The sequence below is a fragment of the Saccostrea cucullata genome, unplaced genomic scaffold (genome assembly GCF_032062105.1).
Source record: "Saccostrea cucullata isolate Sc308-1 unplaced genomic scaffold, CSIRO_AGI_Scuc_v1 ctg6574, whole genome shotgun sequence".
NCBI classification, from domain to species: Eukaryota; Metazoa; Mollusca; class Bivalvia; order Ostreida; family Ostreidae; genus Saccostrea; species Saccostrea cuccullata.
The window spans coordinates 26,012-51,674 of NW_026932903.1; the positions used below are offsets into that span (position 1 = coordinate 26,012).

The 25,663-nt window shown below is 33.2% G+C and overlaps 1 protein-coding gene across 1 annotated transcript; it reads right to left on the reverse strand.

The window, feature by feature from the left end:
- Positions 1-2,372: 2,372 nt before the first annotated feature.
- LOC134236424 (uncharacterized) lies at positions 2,373-25,124 on the reverse strand. The gene is made up of 8 exons (XM_062718592.1): positions 25,063-25,124; positions 20,101-20,340; positions 17,473-17,718; positions 14,772-14,846; positions 13,974-14,150; positions 12,275-12,460; positions 2,928-3,110; positions 2,373-2,729 (listed from the first exon to the last, which is right to left on the reverse strand). The coding sequence occupies exons 1-8, from the start codon at positions 25,121-25,123 to the stop codon at positions 2,413-2,415; spliced, it is 1,485 nt and encodes a 494-aa protein (XP_062574576.1). The 5' UTR covers position 25,124; the 3' UTR covers positions 2,373-2,412.
- Between the last annotated feature and the right edge of the window lie 539 nt (positions 25,125-25,663).

Genomic DNA, 25,663 nt, shown 5'->3' on the forward strand with positions numbered 1-25,663 from the left:
CTTTCTGCACTAATAAAATGTTATTTTTCCGGCATTGAAAATATAATAAACAAGAAAATTATTTTAAAGTCTTAAACTTTTTCTGATTTTAAGCAAATAGGTCAAAGTTATCTTGAATATTTAGAAAAGAACATCAAAAGTGGGGGTACATAACGTACATTTTCAGATTTTCAGATATTACTAAAAAAAAGTGTGAATTTTACGTTAAAATTGGCTCAATTTTTCCCCGGATTTTCATAATATATTTACTATATTTGTCACACTTTGTTGATAGAATTCATAAGAAAAAATTTAATAGTTATTTCAGAACCAGCATAACTTATTTCACTGCAAAAAAACAGCTTTGTGTGCAACCAGCATTGAAAAAGTGAAAAACTGTTATAGTTCAAATGGGAAAAAAACTGACCATTTTCGTCTAAAAAACCTTCCGCCACAAAATATAGTCCCCAGCTTAATTCTACTTGAATGGAATTTAATCGCGGTTTTTCATTGAATATAGTTTAATTTGCATTGTAGAATTCAGCTTTATTGTTAGAACCTAAAAATGATGCTTAATTTAATGAATAAAGGACCTGCGCGAAATACGCTCAAAATATCAGAATCGAACGTCCTTAAAGGGGGTTGATTAAAGGGAATTTTTACCTCTACTTTCTCTTTACCCCTTTTACAAAATTATTTGCAATTCTGAAAGGTCGCCCGCGTGTTGTATGGTATTTAGCCTCTGTTCTAGGATCGCGAGGTAGATAAGGAGTTGATCCTTACGTTGTGGGATCGAATCCAAGTGTGGAACGTGGAGATGGGTCATTCGGATGAGACCTATAGACCAAGATCTCGTGTCGCAGTAGCTGCTGGTACGGAAAAGACCTCACTGCTCAATTGCCGTCAGTTCCGAGTATAGGACAAAATTTGGCTTATAGGGATATTTGTAGTGTCTTATTTAAAATAAAGTAATGGAGGTAAAGTCTGTATTTACAGAAGATAAAGACACAAGTATTTACATCAAGAGAACGTTTTTCGTAGAAAATCACGTGCTGGGACTTAAATCCACTGAGATTTTAAAAGCAAGCTAGCGTCCTAAATACATTCGATTTTTATGTTTCACTTGATCTACAATAAACATATGAAGATAAACATATGGCATATATTGTGATTTAGCCTGCAACGAAAGAAGGTGGGAATATTTACTTAAATTATGACCATAATGAATTAGATATTTAATAGATTGTGGTCCTAAATAAACATAATTATCCACAGAAAATAGGAAAATTACCAGAAAATGAGAATATTAATGCATACAAAACATAAAGACATAACGAGACATTATATCAATGATAAAGCTTATAAACAGCTTTTTTGCATTTAAAGTTAAGATAATTCGAAGCATTAGTATTACTCCACAATAATCGCTTGCTCCTCTATGGCAGCTGATCGCACCTCTGATGTTTCAGAGGCCCATGTTTGTTCTGCTAAAAAATGCCCCATCACCAGAGAAGAATTTTGTTTACCTAGAATATTTTAAACTTAAAACGTATTCATTTGCTTCCTTCAAATGTGAATCTTTTCATTTGGAAAGATCAACGATATAAAAAGAAAATAAATCTTCTTAAAGTGAGATTTTGCCTTGTTTGTAGATGAATTTATATCTAATTGATGATAATTTATTCTGATTTTGATTTGCATGAAATTTACGTCATTTCATATAGCTCAAAATTGATTAATCATTATGTATTTATTTCTTAAACTGAAATATATCTCCATGGCACTTATCCCACCTTTGAATTTTTGGAGGTCTATGTTTACCCTGCTCCAATTTATTAATTAATGGACTTTTGAGCTTGAATACTGTTCGTTATCTCCATATATTTTATGGTAACAAACAGTATTCCCGCACAAAAGGCCATTACAAAATACAAATTAGGAGCGGAGCAAACACAGGCCTCTAGAACATCAGATGTTTGGGATCAGGGTCTGGGGGCCATAAAACTTAGACGATTTCATTTTTAATCTCAGTCTCACTTTTACCAAAAGAATATATAGTGTAAAAGTGAGACTGAGATCAAAAGTGAGCTCGTCTAAGTTTTATGGCCCCCAGGCCAGGTGCCATTGAACAGTGAGCATCCCCAGTTGATTGCTCACATCCGCAGCGTGTTTTTGTCACAGCTAATTACAATCGACAATTCAATGTTTAAATAGTTGGCTAACAATTAGTTTGACAAACAGCACTCAGCAATTGACTTAATGATAGATTCTCTGTATGATATTGTATTCACTGTTAAGATAAATGATTAATGCTTAAAATCAAAAAAAAAAATGCAATACTATAAAGACTTTATTTTTTTTTTTTACAAAAAACAAACAAAAGAAATTGCCCAATCTTCTTTACGAATTATCCTTCTTAATAAACGAATCACTTTAACGTCTTATTTTTCGGGCCCTACATTTTCTTTTTTGTGGTTGAGGTCCATACCTAATATGTCTCCACAACAGAGGGAGATCACTGCAGATTATTATTGACAAAACAGAAGTAATCAATCCTACTCCTAATGCCATCCCAACTCCTTGCGCAGACTTCCTTTCATCCGGGGCTGATGTTTTCTTTCGAATTGTTGATGAAAGCTCGAATTTCTTCACTTCCAGCTTTTTCTTTCTTTTTTCAATGACTTTGCCAAGAATTTCATTGTCTTTAATGAAGTTTTGAGATTTTGTTCTCTTGCAGGGGCACTGGCATTCTATTAGAAATGTCACATTCTTCATAAATTTAATAAAATAAAGCCTTCCTTATTGCTTATAACAGGAATCAGAAAACAGCAATTCTTGCAGCAATGATATTGTTTCAAACAAAAAAAAGTTTTTCTTACAATAAAGTACTTTAATTTGAATAAAAAAAAGGATGTGATATAAAAAAAAATCACAATGATATTGCTTACTCTTACATATGGGCTGAGAACCTGTCCATGCACTGTCATTCAAACATTGTCGTGTCAGGTCGCCACTCACCAGCCGATGGTTGGTCTTACACTTATAGGTAACGTTCTGATTCACAAAGACATGTGGAGTTCTTTGAATAACCAGAGTTGTGTTTTCATTGAATGCAGCATTCCGACAAAATCCTTCAACAAAATAAATATATTTAAGAAAAAACCTAGCATGAAATTTTCTAATATATACGACATATCGAATGTTCCTTACATGTTAAACCTGCAGACAAATACTTAACACAAATTCCGTATTTATATTAAAGACAGCTTTTGTCAGTAAGTTTACTCAATTTAATCTACAAGATATTTGTCCACAAGATTTCCGAAGTTTTTCATTGAGGATGTTTATAAACGTGTACTAATGGGTGTAAAGAATGTTTATTCATAACAAATTTTTCTAAAATATTCAAACAAGTGCTATAAAAATGGGAATTATTTTTTAGTCTGAACCACACATGAAGAAAAATTCCTTGACACGTTTGTCAGAATGGATAAAATGTATGCAGCACAGAACTTTAAGGTCAAAGTAAGGAGGCGGGGCCTAATTTGTACGGGAAATGTTTACTATGACGTCACACGTAATATAAGGTCTTCAAAATACCACTAAATGAAATTATTTGCTATTTCAAACAGCTGGATAGCTGTATACTACATACAAACTTACTATTACATGCATCTTTGTCGTTTGTTAAATACCACACAACAGTATATAAAAGATGCATCGATCGCAATGCACTTGTCAATGTGACGTCATCTCGCAAAAATGACGCAGTTTGTACACAGTGAGAGGCTGATCAAGACACTTTTTGTACAATGAAAAATGTCTTTTGTTCTCAAATAAAATATTATTTGCAATTACATAAAAGGCCGTTAATTGGATGCGATATCTATTTAAGTATTTTATTTATAAACTGTCCGTACATTCTCCAGACAAGTGATACTGTCGTGTGTTTGTATGCAGATTCATTGAAAAAGTAATGGAAGTGCCCCAATAAATCAATATATTGCAAGAGCATACCCTCAATGTATCTTGTCAAGTTTTTACACATATACTCAAGAAGCATTAAAATATTTGAAAAGTGCTGCGAACCTCATGAAATCTTGCAAATAAATGAATAATAGCTATATTTAATGTAGTTGACCAGCAAAATATTCAACCTGCCGTCCAACAAGTTGTTGTCCAACTTTATAGGTTCGCAGCACTTTTCACAAACTACATATAGTGTTGAAAAGGATTATAAATTAAACTAAGATTTTTAATGGTTATGCCCCTGCAATATTGGAATTTATAGATGACTTCTAAACTGCAAGTATAATTGCTAAAATCATGTGACGTCGACATCACGTGACAAGTCTAAATAAAAAATCTAAATGTCCCAAACATGTAGATTTAAACCACATTATATTTTTTTATATCAGTGAAGTCCTAAAAGGAATCGCCCACCCTGATAAAGTATGTATTTTTTATCTTAAAAAATCGCCGATATTTCCATTTGTAACCTTAACTGTGTTGCGTATCAGATGTATGTTAAACTCTTAAATTAAAATGATTGAGAGGCAAAATATAAAAAACCAACTATCTTTGTTCAATTGTTCAGACGTGAAAAAAGAATGGATGGATTACACGGTCAGTACGTACTGGTAACAAAATTGTCTGTGCGGCTCATTGTTTAAAATGTTTTTTAAAGGAACTGGAATTTAATTCTACATCTGGTAATCTAAGTTATACTCAGATTTCCCTTTCTAATGAGAATTCTTCCAATCCATGTCAGTTTTGATTACATTTTTATACTTCATCACCCAATATCAATTTAAATGACCATATTTTCTACAAACATGTACTTTGATGTTGATGGAAAAAGATGATTGACAATATCTATGTGATTTTTGAAAACCATGTCTTCCAAAATGTATTGAAAGTCCCATTGGTTACGAATTGCGCCCTGTTTTAAGCAGACCTATTTTTGTATTCATATGAAGCAGAGTTTGTTCAAAATATCTCACAGTGAAAAAAGAATACATTTGCTGTAGCCTTCAACTCGACATCTAGATATATATTTACAATACGTATTTCCATTCTTGGGTCCATTCTATATATCCTGGTGAGCTTGAAATAAAAAAAATACTGGTATCACTTAGTCTGACACGTTTATTTTTTAATAATCGATCGTTCACATGTCGTTCTCTTCACCTTGTAATATGCTTGAAAATATGCTTTCTACATATATGACTATATTTTAACTACACCAAATAAAATTAATAATTTAAACTTTTTCTGTGCAAGGGTGGGTTTTCTGATATAGAAATATCACAAATATACACTTACTCAAAAGTTAAGGACCACTCACTTTAATATGAAAATTGAAAGTGAAACAAATATTTTTCATTGAATAAATTCAGATTTACTAGTCAATCAAACGTTTATTAATTATTTGTTTCTATGTTACCTGGATATCTCTATTAAAATACTTGTAAAACAGGTTTCTTCAAGGCCATCAATGCGTGTTCGAACAATGCAATTTTCAACTGTATTTACATCAATGTTCGCATGAGCTTTACCGATAGGGAAAACAGTTATAAGTATTGTGCAACCATGCCTCGTCGGACACTATCGGATGCTGAACGTTGGCAAGCTATTGGAATGGTAAGAACTGGAATGACGTATAGGAGGGTTGGTGATCACTTTAACGTCAGTCACACTGTAATTTTGCGTCTGGTACAGCGCTGGAGAAGAACTGGGGGTGTGGATGAAGCTACAAGATCTGGAAGACCCCGAAAGACCACAGAAAGGGAAAACAGACTTCTAAAACGACTTGCTAAACAGAGTCCTTTTGACACTGCAAACACGCTGAGAAGCAGGTGGAACACTCAAGCTGGAATCAGTAGAGGCACAGTTAACAGGAGGCTAAACAAAGAACGGATGCGATCATGTCGGCAAATAAAACGTTCACGCTTATCCCAGAGACACAAAGAAGCAAGATTACAATGGGCAAGACAGCATAGGAGGTGGAATGTACGGTCATGGCAGAGAATACATTGGTCAGATGAATGCCAATTCTTGCTTCACTTGGTAGACGGCAGGGTTCGGGTATGGAGACATCCAAATTCTGCATACAAACAACAGCATGTATTGGGAACGAAGGCCTTTGATGGAGGCGGTGTAACAATATGGGGATGCTTCTCTTTGCAATATAAACTGGAGCTGTACATTCTTGATGGCACCTTAACTGCTCAAAAGTACAGGGACAACATACTAAGCCTATTAGATGTGCCTCATTTCGATGATCATTCATTAGCAAGTCGACCTGTAGTAATGGATGACAACGCTAGACCTCATCGGGCCTGAATAGTTCAAGACTATCTTCGCCAAGAAGCTATTGAAACTATGCCTTGACCCGCCATGTCCCCAGATATGAATTCAATTGAACATATGTGGGATTAACTTGGTCGAAGAATTAATTAGAGGACCCCAAGATGTGAAAACGTACAAGAATTAAAATACGCTTTAATTCAGAAATGAAGACAGCTCCCCCAAAACCACATAAGACGACTTGTCCACAGTATGAAAAGGCTTGTGAAAGAACTCCACAAAAGTCGTGGTAGATATACACATTATTAAATATCCATGCTTATAAAATGTTGACAATTGATGACTCGGGCGAGGTAAATATTGTACTTCGAAGATGGCTAAATCATTTTATTATATGATTGAATAATTTTCATCTCCCTGATTGGCTGAGATCCAACTATGTTTGAAAAATACTACGTTGTATTGACCTGCACGTGACATTCCAGGTGAATACAAGGATTTATTTCCTCTACGTTGATCTAAAAATAGATCGGGAAATTCCAAATTGATACACATTGTTTTGAAAAGCTATTTAAACGACTGACTTTTTTTTCATGTGAACAAAGCATAATCAAATATATATTTTCGAGTGAGTGTGGTAATACGGGATGCAGAAAGACCCCCAACACTTTTACTGAACAACAATTTTTACTTTTTGGCAGTCAGTTTTCTCTGATAATACTCCATCCTTTCAAAATCTATTCTATAAAAAAGACTGACATTATATATTTTTTTCATGGCAACTAAAATTGATTTAAAAAAAACATTTAAAATTGATACTATTGGTAAGGTTTATTTACATTTTAATTCTGCTTCTCTGTTGTATTTGGCTGGGACTTAATTAAATGCAAACAAGTAGTGAGCTGTATCATTTTATCATTGAATCATATAATAAGACAATTATTGCTGTTTTTTCGGTCAATACAATGATTTAGCCATCTTCGAAGTACAATTTTCACCTCGCCCGAAATTGTACTCCTCAGATGGCTAAATCATTGTATTGACCTAAAAAAACCACAGAAATAATTGTATAGTATTGACCGAAAAACAGCAATAATTGTTTTATTTTTATATAGCTATTAAATAGTCTCTTATACAATTATTGCTGTTTTTTGAGGTCAATACAATGATTTAGCCATCTTCGAAGTACAATATTCACCTCGCCCGAAGGACAGGGCGAGGTGAATATTGTACTTCGAATATGGCTAAATCATTGTATTGGCCGAAAAAAACAGCATAATTGTTTTATTATATGATTCACTAATAAAATGATACAGCTCATTACTTGTTTGCATTTAATTAAGTCCTAGCCAATTACAACAGAGAAGCAGAATTAAAATGTAAATAAACCTTATATCAATTTGAAATGTTTTTTATCAATTTTAGTTGCCATGAAAAAAATATATAATGTCAGTCTTTTTTATAGGATAGATTTTGAAAGGAAGGAGTATTATCAGGGAAAACTGACTGCCAAAAAGTAAAAATTGTTGTTCAGTGAAAGTGTAAGAGGGGGGTCCCTGCATCCCTTGCCCTCACCACCTTCACCCAAAAATATATACATTCACTTATGCTTTGTTCACATGTAAAAAAAAAAGTCATAGTCATTTAAATAGCTTTCTAAAACAATTTGTGTCAATTTGGAATTTCCTGATCTATTTTTAGTTCAAGGTAGAAGAAATAAATCCTTGTTATCACCGGGAAAGTCACGTGCAGGTCAATACAACGTAGTATTTTTCAAACATAGTTGGATCTCAGCTAATCAGAGAGATGGAAATTATTCAATCATATAATAAAATAAGATACTACCAAAAATCTAGAGAATTTTAGCGTTCAATATCTTGACGTTTTATTGAACGCTGAGTTTATATTACGTATACGAGTATGCCCGAAACATTCCGAACACGAGCGTTCAACATCGAACGCCCCGTTGTAAACAAAAAAAGTCATCTGGTCAAATTCTCAGAGCTAAATTAACGAAATGAAGTGGCATCTAGGTAAGATGTGTTTATTTTTCATACAAAATGAAATTATTTATTAAAAATTTTGTACGCATTAAACCCATTAAAACCTAAATAAGTGTGGTAGTTGTACTTTTTTATATTTATAGGACATGTATTTTAAATTGTACACTTTATTCTCATTCTTTATTTTATTCATTCAGTCATTCACTCATTCATTCAGCGCTGCGCAATGCGATTTACTAACACTCTATGTTGTCTTGTTCAGTATTTGTTATAAACCTAAACACCCCTATTTAGTTAAATGTTGTATTCCAGGTAGACTACCAGGTAATGTAGTGAATGGGTTATTCCATTATTCAGTTGTACATTGATTTCTATTGGTCAGTGTGGTTGATTGGTTCTAAGGTAGAATTGGCGGGAATTATTATAATGATTTCCCTTATTCTGAAAACTGGTTTCTGAAGGGTGTATATCTGTATATAGTGAAAATACCTATTTCATAGTGTTGGAGAGACCACCCTTATTCCTGTAAGTAATTTAATAAATAATTAAACTACTAAATAAATATCTAAATAATTTCTTTATGAATGAGAAATCTAAATAATTTATTTTAATCTAAACTTGCTAAATAAAGTTTGTTCTAATTTTTACGTATTGTTAATTAGGTCAGATATTTGAAAAGAGGTTAGATTGGTTAAGGAGTTAGGAGTTCACCTTATTACATAAATGGGTTTTGATCAGATTGATTAACGTAAATATTGTTTATAAGTTATTTCTATGAATTAGAAGTAAAGTATAATGGTTTAAAGAGATAATTGAACTGAGTGAAGTGTGACCTAATTATTTCAAACGGTATAAATGTAAATGAACTATAAATGATTGTGTTAAAGATGTGATTATCTGTTTGTATTGTCTTTGTATTGTTTTGTGTGTGCTTATATGTTACTGTTATTGTAGGGTTGATCCGAGCTTTTCCTTTACCAAAACCATAATAAATTTGGATCCACACCCTGAACAATCGATCTTGTTATTTTATATAAAACAAGAACCGGTTACAAAAGCAAATCATATCGCTCGGTAGGGTCATCGGAATGATGCGATATTGAACGCTTACGAGACATACATTAATTTGAATACTGATACTAAAAAAATCATTAATTTGACTTTTTTAAGTTGGAATAATTATTATAAATTATGTGGAAATGTTTTAGCTATATAATAAAGAAGTTATTGAACTTACGAGGGTTGTTCGAAAAGTTCGTGGACAACTCTCATATACATTGTATTTTTTATTTGACGTCATATGGTATCCAAATTTGGTAGAAATATTTTAACAATAAATTCAAATGACTTGTATTAATCTTTTTTTAAATATTGCGATTTATTCAAAACTTATCTAGATTTAAAAAATGCAAAAATCGGATCGCGGAGCATGTCAAAATTTAGTAAGTTACAAACAATACATTAAATAATGTCTGTAATCATATTCTCTGTAAAATGGAGGAAAAACGAAAAACAACCTAGAAATTCAAATTAAGAATTATCACATCGATTCGTATCCCACATTATGGCTTGATACTTTGCTTCGTTGAAAAGAAATCAACTTGCGAAGATAGATAGTCCATATTGAAAACGAGAAAACGATGACGTTTTAGAACGTAACGGAACAGCAGATAACGATGCAATTTTGTGTTATACTCAGGAAAAATCCTGAATAAACTCTTAAAAGGTTGGAAAAATAAAAGATATGTCACAAACGAGTTGTGCATACGTGGACAAATAGTACAGGCAGTATTTGAGTGCCAGAGACTCTGTATCGGATGAGGACAATCTGTGAAGAAACGGTTTAACTCTTAAAATATGAACAAAAACTTTTAAAAGTTGGAACGTCAAGGCAAGACACATCCGCCTCAGAGTTGCTCATCCTGTGAAAGCAGAGTTTAGTAATTAAAGAAATTAAAACCTTAACAAAGGAAATTATACATCGAGAAAAATAAATTGTTACTTAAGAAATAAATGTTAAGTATTAGAAAAGGGTTTTTAATTAGTGGGTATTGGATAACACATTGTGATATGTATAGGGATAGTGTTTTTTTTTTTATTTCTTGACGCTGTGTTTTAACGTTACATTGCCGTTTAGTGTGCCCCGCGGGTACAAAACATGTTGAATTTAAAATGAAATAAATTAGTTTCTGTAGTTTCGAATGAAATGAAACTTCACACATCAACAAAACAAATATTTTTACACATTTTATTGTGCTTGTTTTAAATTTCTAGTGAGTAACATGTCGAAGACAGCGTCCACGAACTTTTCGAACAACCCTCGCATATTGGTAAATATTGGCACGAGTTGGCTGTACAACTCGTGCCAATATTCACCAATATAAGTTCAATAACCCTATATTATATGATTCACTGATAAAATGATAAAGCCCAATACTTGTTTGTATTTAATTACTCTAGTAAGTCCTAGCTAAATACAAAAGAGAAGCAGAATTAAAATGTAAATAAGCCTTAACAGTAGTATCAATTTGAAGGTTTTTTAAATCAATTTTAGTTGCCATGGAAAAAATGTAATGTCAGTATTTCTTATAGGATAGATTTTGAAAGGAAGGAGTATCATCAGGGAAAACTGACTGCCAAAAAGTAAAAATTGTTGTTCAGTACAAGTGTTGGAGGGGTGTCCCTGCATCCCCTCTTATCACCCTCACCCGAAAATATATATTCGCTTATGTTTTGTTCACATGAAAAAAAGTCATAGTCGCTTAAATAGCTTTCCAAAACAACTTGTATCAATTTGGAATTCCCTGATCTATTTTTAGATCAATGTAGAGGAAATAAATTCTTGTATTCACCTGGAACGTCACGTGCAGGTCTATACAACGTAGTATTTTTCTAACATATTTGGATCTCCGCCAATCACATTCATGGAAATTATACTATCATATAATAAAAATATTTATTTGGATAGGTCTGAGCAAGGCCGTAACTAGGCCCAAAATTTTAGTGAGGCAAGGGTGCTGGGCATTCCTAGTCCCAGACGTCGACGGGGCAAGGGTAGTACGTGATGGCCAGTGATGGGGGTTTCCTCGACAGGGAGGGTATTCTGAAACCTTGGTGTTAGAAAATAAAAGATTTAATCTTAGAAAGGTTTTACATTTTGAATTGTCGACCGGATGGCACAGTAGATAGAGCGTATCGCGGGTTCGAATCCCACTGCAGGATATAGAGACCGATCCTTCAGATGAGACTGTAAAAAATGAGGTCCTATAAAGTATAAATGGTACAGTGTACACAAAAAGAACTATCTTCCGTGACCCTGAAAGTACGGATTAAGAAACTTGCAGCCTCCACTGGCAAGTACTGCTGTCTCAATATGAATGAGAAATTTTTAGAAGGGATATTAAACAAACAAACAATTTGATTTATATTTTTTACATGCGTTCTTAACGAAAATGGGGCACCTATTGAGATGAAGCATTTACAGAAATTGAAACAAAAGTTAAAATATTAATTTAGCATGAAGACACTCATAATTCATAGATAGATTCGTAAAACGTTTTCACTTTTCAGAAAACTCTCAAAATTTAGTGAGGCATTTGCCTCACTTGCCTCAATGGTAGTTACGGCCTTGCTGAGTTAATGAAATGTTTAAAGAATTTTCACAAAAAAGTGATGGTCCCTAACTTTTGAGTAAGTGTATATTAAATGTTGTCTTATTGTAATTGTTTTCGAAAAAAAATTGCTATTTCTTGTCTTCGAGAATGATTCGCTTTTCTTTACCTTCACCTTTTTAATTTCAAAATGAAAAATCCGTGAGTGAAATTCATTCGAAGGGATTGATATATATGTACAGTAAATGTATGTATGTATTACTCTAACGCTTTATAACTGAGTATTTCCGCATCTGAAAGTAAAAACTTAGAATCAACCATAAAGAAACAGTGATTGTTACTATAGATCTTTAAAAAAATAAAAATACTTACTTTTGCAAACAGTCTCTTCACCATTCCATGACTCATTGCCTTTACACATTCTCTTCAGATCACCGCTAAAGAGCTTATGGTTTTCTTTGCATCGGAGTGTGATAATTTCATTCTCTAGGTAGTACCCTTTCGAATTGTCTTCAATTTCAGTTGTCAACTCATCATATGTGAGATTGAGGCAGAACTCTGTTAAGACGTGACGAAAACTTTAAATATGATCACCAATGTACCATGTTTTCAGAATAGCATCAGTATCGTGAGTATCCTATGTATTTTTTTTAGATAGACGGGGTAATCAGTAGTCAAATTGATATAAAACAAATGCCTACGAATTGGGAAAAGTTATGTCAATCAAAGAAAAAAACCCAGCGATACGTTCATTTTTAGAAAATAACATTAAAACTATTTTACAATTTACGAATCCATGCTGAATTTAAATGTCGTTGTAGAAATTCTTGTAACCTCAACTCATTTGACAGTATTTTGCCTCTGTTTTTGATTTGACTCGGAGCAAGTTTTGAGTATCGAATAATTTTTTAGAGATAAACAATACATATGTGTGACTGTAGAATATTATTTTTAAAAGCGACATGTTCAGAGAAAAGATTGCATTTGGTTAAAAATTAGAATATTCTTTGTTTAACCGGTTGATTTCTTTACGTTATTTTCTGATACTGTAAAATCACATATTTTCTTGGGGTCAAATTTTCGTGGTTTGAGGAGAAACTCTTGGTTCGTGGGAATTTGATTCGTGGATGTAGAATTGTTGAGCATGTCACATTTTACATTTCGTGGTGGACATGAATTTGTGGGTCTCTTCACGATTCGAAAACTATGAAAATTGACCTCCCACAAAAAAATTGGATTTCACACTACTTTGTTTTAACTAAGCTTATTTAGAAACTGTTACGGTAGCTTAGTTGGTAGAACTCTTATTTTGTTCTCGAAAAGTTATGGGTTCAACCGTCCGTCGCGACTGAGCTAGGTCAATAAAAATAGACAGCAATGTGTAACTTCAATAAAAACACAGCTCTTGGAAAAAATGATGCGGGATTCGTTTTTCGTATGAGACCTTAAAACCAAGGCCCCCTCACTCAACGACAGGTGTTATCTGATTAAGATCCCCCTATGGCAGTGAGTGCCGAGTATCGAGTAAAGGTCTAAAGCCTTTTACCAGTATATGATAACTATTGTATAGGAGTAACATTTCTCGAACAGGTTGGAAAACAGCATTATAGAGAAAATATATTTTCTAGTTTAAAATTCTTTCCCGTTTGATGGGCACTAATTGTGAAATGACAATTTTCAAAAGTCCATTCAATTAATACAGATCAGAAGCAGAGCAAACACAGACCAAAAAAAAGTATCAGAGATGCCATGGAGGAGTGAGCATCCCCTGCCGACCCGTCACACCCGCCGTGTGTTTTCTTTTACATGTATGCTCGGGGAATAACGGAAAAATTCGTAGACGTGCAATTCATTCTGTTTGTAAATAATGGCTTTAAGTAACAATGACTATTGAAATAAAATACAGTCAGCATTTGACTTGAAAAGCTAATGAATTCATTATTGTAGAACAGCACCTCTCATATGATGAAAAGAACTTGGAAATGACCACACGTTATTTCTATCAATAATTTCTTAAATATAATACATGTATACCATTAACATATTATCTTACTAGTCCCGACATACTCACCAGAACATTGGAAAAATATAGTATGGAGGATATCTTTAGTATTTGTTGTGCATTTCTTTTTAAAATTACATTTCTCTTGAAGACTTGATACATTTAGTATAATGATATATTTCGAATAGCACTGGATAGTGATAGAGTTTCCATTGCTGGGAAAAGCAATCTCCGTCTTCAAAGCATCTGTACAAAAAATATTAAAAAATGGTATCATGCAGTGACTAGGTGTGGCAAAGAACTTTACGCGGTTACAGAGAATGGCTATTAAAACTTTTAACTTCTAAGACTGTGAAGTCTCGTGGGGTATGAAGCACTCGAAGCACTATGGGGCACTTGGGGTATGGATCCACCCCCTTTTTCCAATTTTTGTTTTCGTTTAAATCTGGGTTCGAGTCACCTTTTTCCTATTTTCTATTCTAATATGCACTATATTTATCAATAATGTAACTCTTTTGTCTCTACAAGCTATTTTTAAATATATCGTTTTCGACTGATGCATAATTCTTTACATGTTTTATGTATCACTCGAAAACGATATTTATAAAAACAGCTTATAGAGACAAAAGAGTTAAATATATAAAAATTGATGTTCGATAATATATAGTGCATATTAGAATACAAAAATAGGAAAAGGGTGACTCGACCCCAGATTTAAAAAGAAAAAAAAAAGGAAAGGAGGGGGGGGGTCCATACTCCAAGTACCAGTGTGAATTTCTAGAAAATATTGATTAGCATGCTATTCTATCCAAACATAACTTCTGGGAAAAAATACTCAAAGCTAAAGATTCTTCAGAAGCTACTCACCAGCTGGGTATTCCGCCTGCTCCGGGCATGCGCATCCTATGTCTCGGGTACCTCTACCTTTCTTGTTTACACAACCTAAATTCAATTGTTTTTAAAAAATTAATTTATTGTATAGAGCCAGACGTGACAGTGCAATAGATATTAACACATTAATAGTATACAGTTATGAAATGGGTACGAGAGAAATAGTAAATTTATTGTTCCCCGAGGGAAAAAACTATTTCCCGAGGCGTCGAAGCCGCCGAGGGGAACAATAAATTTGCTATTTCTCGAGTTCACATTCCATAACTGTTTTATTATACCGAAACAATCATAGTCGATTTAATTTTTTTACTAGATATTCCGACTTTAAAAAAACCACTGTAGAGGCATAATTACAAATGTATGCGGTGTAACAGATTGTATGTTTAGTAATGCATCTTGGCCTAAAACAATTAAATTATTTTTAAACAGTATTTTCACTGACATTTCGAAGAATTATCGTTGTCTTAATTTTGCTAGAATTGAAGTATGATTTTGACATGGCATGTTGAAATGTTTTGACGTCATAGTTACATTGCTTATAACACAGCGTCACAGACTCGAGATTCCTTGAGCGCTCCGCCCACTGAACACGTTGACTGGTTAAAATTTCTAATAAATATTCATGAGGGAGTAGTCCCAGGGAGTAGCTCTAATTTTCCAAGGAGCAGTCTTCAGATGAGGACAATAGTCTCTTCTCGGGGAAAGAGCCAGTTTTATGGTATTAATTTTATATAGATTAATTACAGTAGAGGTATGATAATATATTTAATGTATAATAATTGTGCAAAGAGTAGAATAGACACCACCATAGAAACATGAGTATATTAAGTAAGAAATAAGGTATAATTTTAAAACATTTATCAAGATATAAATACGGGTTGGTCACGAGATCCAGTTTCATAAATCAAAAAAGATTCAGGGTAAAAACACGAACTCTTGAAAACCTTAGAGCAAGGATCAGGTACCTAAGAGAAGAAAGAATCCCATGTCGAAGGATCACAAATCCCGTACGCACATTATATTGGTCACTTAGGCCAGCGACTGTGTTATTTAAGCATTGAATTCATATTTTTGGATGTCTTCAGTCCTATAACACACCTGGCCGTGCCGAAAAATTGAATACCGCGCGTTAGCGCGGTATGATAATTTGTCGGCACGGCCAGGGGCCCGTTTTACAAAAGGACTTACGACTTAAGACCAAATTTAATTCTTCATATAACTTTTTTAATTAACTTTATATCGAAAATTATTTTAAACTTTTTTAAAGTAATGTGGTTAGATATTTTTACAGAAACAATTTCAAAGAGAATGGTTAATATTGCAAAATTTTACAAACATTTAAACTTTTTGGTCTTAGTCGTAAGTTCGTTTGTAAAACGACCCGCTGGTGTGTTATAGGATCGAAGACATCCAAAAATATGAATTCAATGCTTATATTTACATTCTATAATTTTCCTTTTTCATAATTGCTTATTTTGTTAATCTTAGATTTGAATTTAGCGCCCTTCAAAACTGCCGTGGTTAATAGATGTAAGAGCCTTTTGTGACGTCAAATGACGTTAAATGACGTTGCAAAGTTAAATAACGCAAACAAACATTGCGAGGAAAAAAAGTGACAAATTAATTCTTAATGCACATTACGTTAATTTTTACGTTAATTTTTCAGGGTTATAGTTTTTCATTAAATTGAAATAAAACATTTTACATTTTGGTGTTCCTAGAGTATTGAAAATGCATGTAGTTCCTACTGTGTATTCTAACGCGTGGTGACAAGGTTTCACGTGTGTTATAGAAATTTGAACGTCGTGTATTTCTAATGGATTTCATAAGGAAAATTACACTGAATGTAAATATAAATTTTTAATGTAGAATTCCAGTAATAACCCAACGATGTTGTAACCATGTCTTTCAAAATTTGATCAATTAATAGGTTGCCTCTTAAATCAATCTCATTATAAAGGCAGTAGAGAATGGCATCAGCTGACGTAATGTAGCTTTTAAAAATCCTTTTTATATAAGATATTTGCAGTGTCAGTAGCTTGCCTGGTTTAAAAGTTAACATGAATTATATTAAGAGCATGGACTTCGTATCAATTAAAAGCAATAAAGACCATGTGCAGAGGATGTTTCAATTTTGTTCCATAAATATAGAAAATTATTTGACGATGAAAAATCAGAATTTATCCTGTGTATTAAGTATTTAAATATAAAACAATTGTGGAAACTCGTTCCACTGTTTTATTTTGATTTCGAGTTTATTATTTCGACTGCTGGTATATATCGATAGACAAGCACGTTAATTAAACAAGGAATTAAAGTCATTATTTCGCAATGTTCTATGGTCGATGCAATGACCTTTCTAGCAAATACAAGTCGAATGGCTGGCTATTTTCATACTTATCATAAGGCTATTTACACACTGAATTGTCTACGGATATTTCTGTTTTTCTGATCGTTACAAGGGGCGCAAGGAGGGTACGATTGATCCACATGGGAGCTTACTCCTTCATGCTACCTAATCTCAGTTCTCGTTCGTTTTAGAGGTATGTGTTTTCTCTGCTCCCGATTAGTATTGTTTTAATGGACTTTTAATCTTGATGGCTCTTCGTTTTCCCCATATTTCATTTCTATTACTGATAATGAGATAAAGAGAGGGACTGTAAGAAAGATTGCGTACCTAGTATTTCTACTTCACAAATATCAAGGACGTTGTTCTTTTCATCCCCGTCGGTATCTTCAGGTTCAGATTTGTTCAGATAAATGGACAACTGCTGCTTTCCTTGGTGTCCCTCAGGGAAGAGGATGACGTTTTGTGTACTAGGGTGTACCAGGTGTCCCCGATACACGGCAGGTAGACTGGCGAGACCACTGATGTCAACAGGATCCTTATTGAGGTATACGTAGTAACCGTTATGGCGAAAGTCTTGATTTAAAAGAGATAAAAATTCTAGTTATAGGATATTTTAAAAGCTTTCCTTCTATTCCTTGAAGCATTTGTTCTTATTTCATGTCAGAATGAATTATTTAGACATAAAAAATGTAGGAAATAAGTGTAAAGCAAACCATTCTTATCAATAATTGTTTTCAAAAATATTTTAGAATAATTTATAGATGTAAATTATCTCTGATAAAAAAAGAGTGCTGTTATTTATTCTAGAAAGATACCACTGAGTCTGAAATATTTGATTAATATTTGGATATTTTACTTACATTGCCAGATAAGACTATCTATGATTTAGTGAAATGCTGACCTTGAGAGAGTCAGTCAATGCCTGCACTGGCTCTAAGGAGAGTCGCCCAATGCCTACATTGGACCTTGACAGAGTCAGTCAATGCCTGCATTGAACCTTGAGAGAGCCTTGCAATGCCTGTAATCACCACGGAGAGAGAGAGAGTTTCACTACATGTATTGGCCCTTTGATAGTCGTGCAATTCTTGCATTGGCCAATAGCCTTGGAAATCATCATGAAATTCTTGCATTGGATTAATAATAAACATCGTCATTGAATTGCAAGTTTATTCACTTTCCTAGGTTTTAAATACATTTTGTATTCCTTTAACGCCAAATTGCATTAGTCAATTACATAAAGCGCATTTACATCTACATTAATTCTCCATAGGGGATTAAGACAAAACACAAATCAGAATGAGAAAAAAATTGCAAGAAATTAAATGGAATCATGTCATTGTTTCCGCAAATACTTGTATCATATGATTTTGGAAATAAGTGAATAAAGCCATAACATTTGTTTCGGAACACTTTTGAAATCATAAACAACTTCCTTCGTAAATCTATGAAATTATATTCACTTTGGTAATAAAAGTCAAAATTTCTTTCCATTTCACCCAAAATATTGAAATCATATTAAAAAATAAATTAGACAAATAAAAATTAGTCCAGTTAGTAATTTACTAGTGCAGAAACATACCCTCGTCACTTGTATACGGTGTTTATGTATTTCAATTGATTCGATACGCAAAAGCATGCTCTACGTATGAACAATTTCTAAAACGAGATAAATTATTGAAAAACAAATTGATGATTCAAGAATATCAGTCTTGTTAAAAGTCATCATTTCGTAAGCAGTTTTATAGTCGATACAATGACCTTGTCAGCAAATATAAATTATCAGGAGTCAATCCACACCAAATATACATTTTTCATACTAATTGTTAGTCTAATATTTATACACTGAATTATCGGATTCTTTCCGTGATTTCTTGATCATGACAAGGAACACACGGCGGGTGTGACCGGTCGGCAGGAGATGCTCACTCCTGTATGGTACCTGATCCCACCTCTTATGTTTTGGAGGTCCATGTTTTCTCTGCTCCTATTTTGTATTGTTATATTGACTTTGATATTGAATGCTGTTCGTTATCTCCATGTTTCATTTCCCAAACATGACAAGGAGCATACAGCGGGTGTTACCGGTCGGCAGGGATGTTTACTCCTCAATGGCACTTGACCCCACCAAACTGATGTTTCTCGATCGGGACAAGGAGCACATGGCGGGTGTGACCGCTCGGGCTAGCGCCCTCCGTCAATATACTCCATGTATCTTCGGTCAATATCTGTCATCCTGAATCATTATAAATGCATATTGACCTAGATTGGATCCATATTTGTATAATATTTTATGAATGATATTGACACTTGATACTGTGGTTGAGTACTAGTTTTCGAGGATTTCGTTGTTTATCAGATCCACGAATTTAAGTGTTCATTGAATTAAGAAATACTGTAAACCAACTTTTATTCGCGGCGACTTTATTTTGCAATTTAATGAATGTAAACTAGTTTGCGACGATTCATTTTCGCGATGAAGCTTTGTTGTTAAAGACACAGAGACTTTAGGGATCATTTCGCGGCGAGATATATTCGCGATTACGATGATGTCGCGAAACTCGCGAAAATTTCTTGTACGCGAATTAAAGTTTGTTCACAGTATGCTACTCATTTGTAATGGGAATGCCTTTGCCCAGGAATTACCCATCCTCGAAAACGCTTGTTTTAGAAAATCCACGAAAATTGATGCCAATGAAAATTAATGAAACCACAGTTGTCGTATTTAAAAAAAAATAATTATTTTAAAGTAACAAATGGGTGATTGCTTTTTGTCATGTTTAAAAAGAATACAATATGTCAAACAACATGTTTTAGATAAATATCACATTTAGGTGTTATTAAAGTGAGTTGTCAAATATTTCCAAGGTCGTACATGAATGTAAAAACGTTTACTGTATTAAAATATTTTAAATAGCAGCAGATCCCTTGAACAATGCTTTTGAAGAAAAGACTTACAATCTTCTCTGAAAATGATGTTGATTTTGTAAATTCTCCACAAACGTGATAGAGTAATATTCCACCATGCATGTTTATATGCTTCTTCAACATTTGTTCCAGCACAATCACCCTTCATGTGGTTACGAAACTTCCCGTCTAATGCCCCCGAAGCATTTAAAGCGATATTCGTATCCCTATATCGATATACAGACGACATTGAGGCAGTCTCTTTTTGTAGTTGTCCTAAGTTACAGATGCCTAAAAACATAATAGTTTTAAATTATTTTAATGTAAAACACTATATCATTGCATACTAAAAATTCTTTGCAGCAAAATTCATCTTACCTAATTTCATTTAGAGATTTATTTTTCATACATTATATATTCGCATCAAAAATGTACTGCCAAAAAGCATTATGAAAAAGGAGAAAATAACAATTTTTTTTAAATTAATAAACAATTCATATTTGTGAACAAGGCCAAAATAATGTCCCCTGAAAAATGTACAGATGGAATCAGGTACCTAGGATGAGTAAGCATCCCCTGGAGAATGGTCATACATTCCGTTGTCAAACATAGAAATTTGAAAAAAAAAGTACCAGATACATAATTTATATATTATCTTATATCTTGTTTTGGAGGTCCATGTTTGTTTCACCCCTACTTTGTAATGTTTAATGGACTTTTAGCACGAATAATGTTCGTTATCGCTGTATATATCACCTAAAGGCATATTATTCCATCGGCATGGCTTTTGAAAAAAATATCAAAAACTCATTTGTCAAAGTTATCAGTTACGGTATAATTCAATTTTATAACGTATTTGAATGACAAAATGGAGATTTTTTACTAGTTGTGAGGCTAATCGCCGACAATTATTTATTTTTTATAATTTTATTTAAGAAATTGATTTCAAAATACCATATTTATACTGGATTCCTTCACTTCGTCAAAAATATTTGCAAAAATGACAATACTAAGTTCAAAAATGTATCAAATTCTGTTAAAGATTTAATTAAACAAGTGGTAATCCAACTTATTCTCATTGTTCCCTTTCTAAGGAAGAAATTCTTCAAAATAATATCAGTTTTGAGTATTTCAATATACCAAACAACCAAAATGAATTTGAATTACCATATCTATATTGGATTTCTTTACTCTTCACTAAGATATTAACAAGGGTGAAGGAGAAACTTCAAGAAGATGCAGTGCAACAATATATTGAATAAGTGTTGTAAATCAGATGTGAATTCTTAAAAAGTTCAAGGAACTTTTGGACGATTTCAGATCACAAAATTTTATCAAAATAAAAAGCTTAAAATACCACGACTTCTGAACTTTATACACATTGTTTCCCACGATGAATTAAAGTCCAGGCTTTTTGAAATCATTGACAGCTGTTTTCTCAATAAGAATGGAACTCGTAAATTTACTTATCTTGTCAGTGGTCATTTTGCAAAATTATTTTGTTAAAAAAAATTCTGATTGAGCACACAAGTACTTTGAAGTTGGCATCAAAAACATGCTTGAGTGTCTGATTGACGAAATCTATGTGGGTTTTGGAGACAAGGTCTTCCAACAATCTATTGGAATTCCCAAGGGTTACAATTACAACCAGTTATTAGCAGACCTATTTATTTAATGTATTCATATTAAGTTAAATGAATACCAAATCTTTAACATGTGAGAAACAAAAGGGAACCAGTCAAACAGCCCCCTAATAAAACTTTCTAGGTAAAAGGGTCCCCTGATTTGGTCAAAGCGCCCCATTATAGAATTGTACAGGAAATTGATGTTACAAAACAGCCACACCCACCCCCAATATTGGTGGCCCCTAGTTTTATTCAAAACTTTGTCCGCTTTGACCACGACGTTTTCATTTGTTTGTGTTTCGAAGTAAACACTTGCTGTTGCCTTCAAGTCGATATTTATCGATGACCTATTATCAGTAAAGAATAACTGTTAACATTCATATACTAATCAAAATTTTAAGTCCCCGGGCACGTTTTTGCTTTGCTACGCTCTTATATTAAATTATTTTGACAGTATTTTTTTAAAAGTAAACAAGATAAAAAAGTAGAAAAAAAAATGTTTTCACTTAATTTATTTTATTATTGAAGCGCTTTATCACAATATGCAGAAACGTACAGGAATTGCTGAATATAATAACCCTAACCCTAACCCTGACGCTGAATACTGCATTACCCTCCATTCAAACAAATTTACAGCAAGACAACCGCTCCTCAAAGAGTTCACACTAATGAAGAAAAAAAATCTTTTATTGAATGTTTATTCCATATATTGACTAGATCGTCTTCTAGTTCCGCTAGATTCTGCTGCTGGAAAAACAATTTCTAATGGTAGTAAGGAATTAAGGTATGCTTTGTAGGTCTTTCGGGCGGTAACTATGAAGGTTTTAAGTAAAATAAAGTCATACAGTGTAAGGAAACAAAACCAGCTTCGGTCATTTCAACTTCACTTGCAAAATATTGTGTGGATATACACCGCATAAAAAATATGAAAAATATACCCGAAAAACATATGGAACTCGAACTTCATGCTTTTCAACGAAAACGGTCACGATAGAGTAATAACACATTCGATTTCATTTTTGTTTTGGTCTTGACAGGTAGACATTGCAAATTAAAGGCAAATTTGTAAGCAACTAATAAATTGATGTAAACGATTTTAACTTTTTGAAATAATAAAAGTGGGGACTTGGAAATAATTTGACATGTATATATAGACACGATGTAAAGCAGTGAGCTTGGAATAAAAGATACCACAGATTGTCACATGTCTGTTTTATATTTGGATATATCACTAGAAAAAGACGTTAATAGTAATCTAACAACAATAATTTGTGATAAACCTGATGACTTTAACTTATCATTCGTCATCTTTCTTACTTATGCAGCACATTAACCTGAAGGATATTGATAACGAACAGTATTCAATATAAAGGTACATAAAACAATACAAAATAGGAGCAGTGCAAACACGGACCTCCGAAACATCAGAGGTGGGATTAAGTGCCATGGAACAGTGAGCATCCCAAGCTAACCAGTCACACCCGCCATGTGCTCCTTGTCATGATCAGGAAATAACGGAAAAATCCGTCGTCATTTCCGTGTATTAATAATGGTCTAACAATTAGAATGAAAAACGTCAGTCAATATTTGACTAAATGATACATGTATTTTATTTGCTGACTAGTCCATTATATCTACCATAAAACTTACGAAATGATGACTTTAAATGAGGCCGCTGAATATTCTTTTTTCATCAACTTGTTTGTCAATAATTTACCACGTTTTAGATATTGTTCATACACGGAGCATGCTCTTGCGTATCGAATCAATTGAGACATATAAACTTCGTATGCAGGTGATGAAGGCATATGCATAAGTAAGGGAAGTTGACGATAGAAAAGTTAAAGTCTATAAAGTTTATCATATAGCTCGGTTGTTAGATTACCTTTAACGTCTATTTCGATTAAAATATCCAAGTATGAAACAGATGTGTCAGACTCTGTGATATCTTTTATCACCAGCTCACCTGGATATATCGTATCCACATAGGAATGGAAATTACCATTGTTTATTGACATTACGTCGTCAATACATCTAAATGTCGAGTTGAAGGAAACAGCAAGTGTTTTCTTCTTATCACGCATAAGATTTTGCACAAACTCTACTTCATATGAAAACAAAAACAGGTCTGCTAATAACAGAACGCAATTGGTACCCATGGGGATTCCAATAGATTATTGGAAGACCTGGTCTCCAAAAACCACATAGACATACTTAGTAGTCAATCAGAAACTCAAGCGTGTTTTTTATGTCCACTATAGAGTACTTGTGTGTGCAATCAGAATGTGTTTTAACAAATTAATTTTGCAAATGACCTATGACTAGGTAAGTTAATTCACGAGTCCCATTTTTATTGAAAAACACTGCTGTCTATGATATCAAAAAGCCTGGACTTTAATTTATCATGGGAATGGTTGTGTATAAAGTTGAAAATCCGTAGGTTTTTAAGCTGTTGATTTGTGATTTCAAACTGTCCAAAAGTTCTTTGGAATGTTTTAGTATCCACATCTGATTCACACCACTTCTTGAATATATTGCTGCACAGTACTCTATCACCTGCATACGGGTTTTTATTTGTAAACTGATTCAATACGCAAGCCCCCTTGAAAGTCATCATTACGTATATACGTAAATACAAGTTCTACGGTCAATTCAATGGCACTGGCAGATAAGCTACACTAACATTAAAGCAAATGCTGAAAAAAAACTTTTTCCATACTACCGATAATTGTTATGCCATTATTTACACAGTGAATTGTCAACGGAATGTCCCGCTATTTCCCGATCATGACCGGGAGCACACGGCGCGTGTGACAGGTCGGCAGGGGATGTTCATCCCTTCCTGGCACCTGATCCCATCTTTGAAGATTAAGGTCCGTGCTCTGCTCCTGATTTGTATTGCTTGAATGGAGTTTAAATCTTAAAATTTTTCCTTACTGTCATTTTTCGTCTATTAAAATTCAAAATTTGCTCAAAAATCGATAAGAAATAGTAATTCAACTGAGTATTTAAGAATAAAGTCTACATATTAATTATCATTCTTTGACAAAAATGAAGTATTGACAAAACAAGCGAAACTGTAAACTAATATTTACCGAAAAAAATTAAAAGCTTTTAAAAAAATTACCTCGGTGGGCCAAATATTTCTTATTTCTAACATTGAATTATAATATTAACCGATCTCCGCTTAAGTAATTAAAATCTACATGCATCAACATATTATTTTTGTTCGTTTAAAATTATAATAATCAAAATATGTTCAATAATAAATATTAATATTATTATTTAAAATATTTTAATCTAAAAGAATAATAAGTTATAATAATTAGTAGTATTAATTACAAAACACAACACATGAGAGAAAGAGAGAAAAAATTAAACTACTTACACAATGCAATGTCTAATAATGCCATAAATACAATTTTCCTGCAACAAAGGAACCAAGCCATAATGCGATATGTTTCAAATGGTTACAATAACCATCATAAAAGTTTGTGCTTCGATAAAACGGTATAAATCATTCATTATATTTCAATAGATATGCCTTAAATTTTTTTTATTATTCATTAACCAGTGTTGACTCTATAGGAACAGATGCTATTTTCAAACATCATGATCAAAAAACATAAAATTATTATGTGAGAGGTATGGTTTTTTTTTTAAAAAAAGATATCAATATTTTGTACCTTTTCAATCACCGGTGTGTAACTTGATAGAAAGAATAATCGAAAGGCATCTTCAATTACCTTATCCATGTGATCAATTGTTAAATAATTGATTTAAGGTAACTATTTCTGTGAAGATACCGCAGATTTTAAAAAATAATCACGGCAGCTGTGACTGGTCTCTACATACCACAATGGGACTCGGTCGCGCAATAAAAGGATCTGCTCCTTAATCAGCGACTCTAGACCAAACGCTCTGCCTACTGCGCCACGCAGGAGACAATCTCTGTGTTTGTATCTTCATCTTTTTCATATAACAATGCT

Excerpts from the sequence above, each read along its gene's own strand:
- LOC134236424 (XM_062718592.1), bottom strand. The coding sequence starts at position 25,123 with ATGGCTTGGTTCCTTTGTTGCAGGAAAATTGTATTTATGGCATTATTA. Across the intron at positions 17,719-20,100 it reads CATCATTTTCAGAGAAGATT|ACTTTCGCCATAACGGTTAC; the intron begins GTAAGTCTTTTC and ends TTTTAAATCAAG. Across the intron at positions 3,111-12,274 it reads TGAAGAGACTGTTTGCAAAA|GATTTTGTCGGAATGCTGCA; the intron begins GTAAGTATTTTT and ends ATTTTGTTGAAG.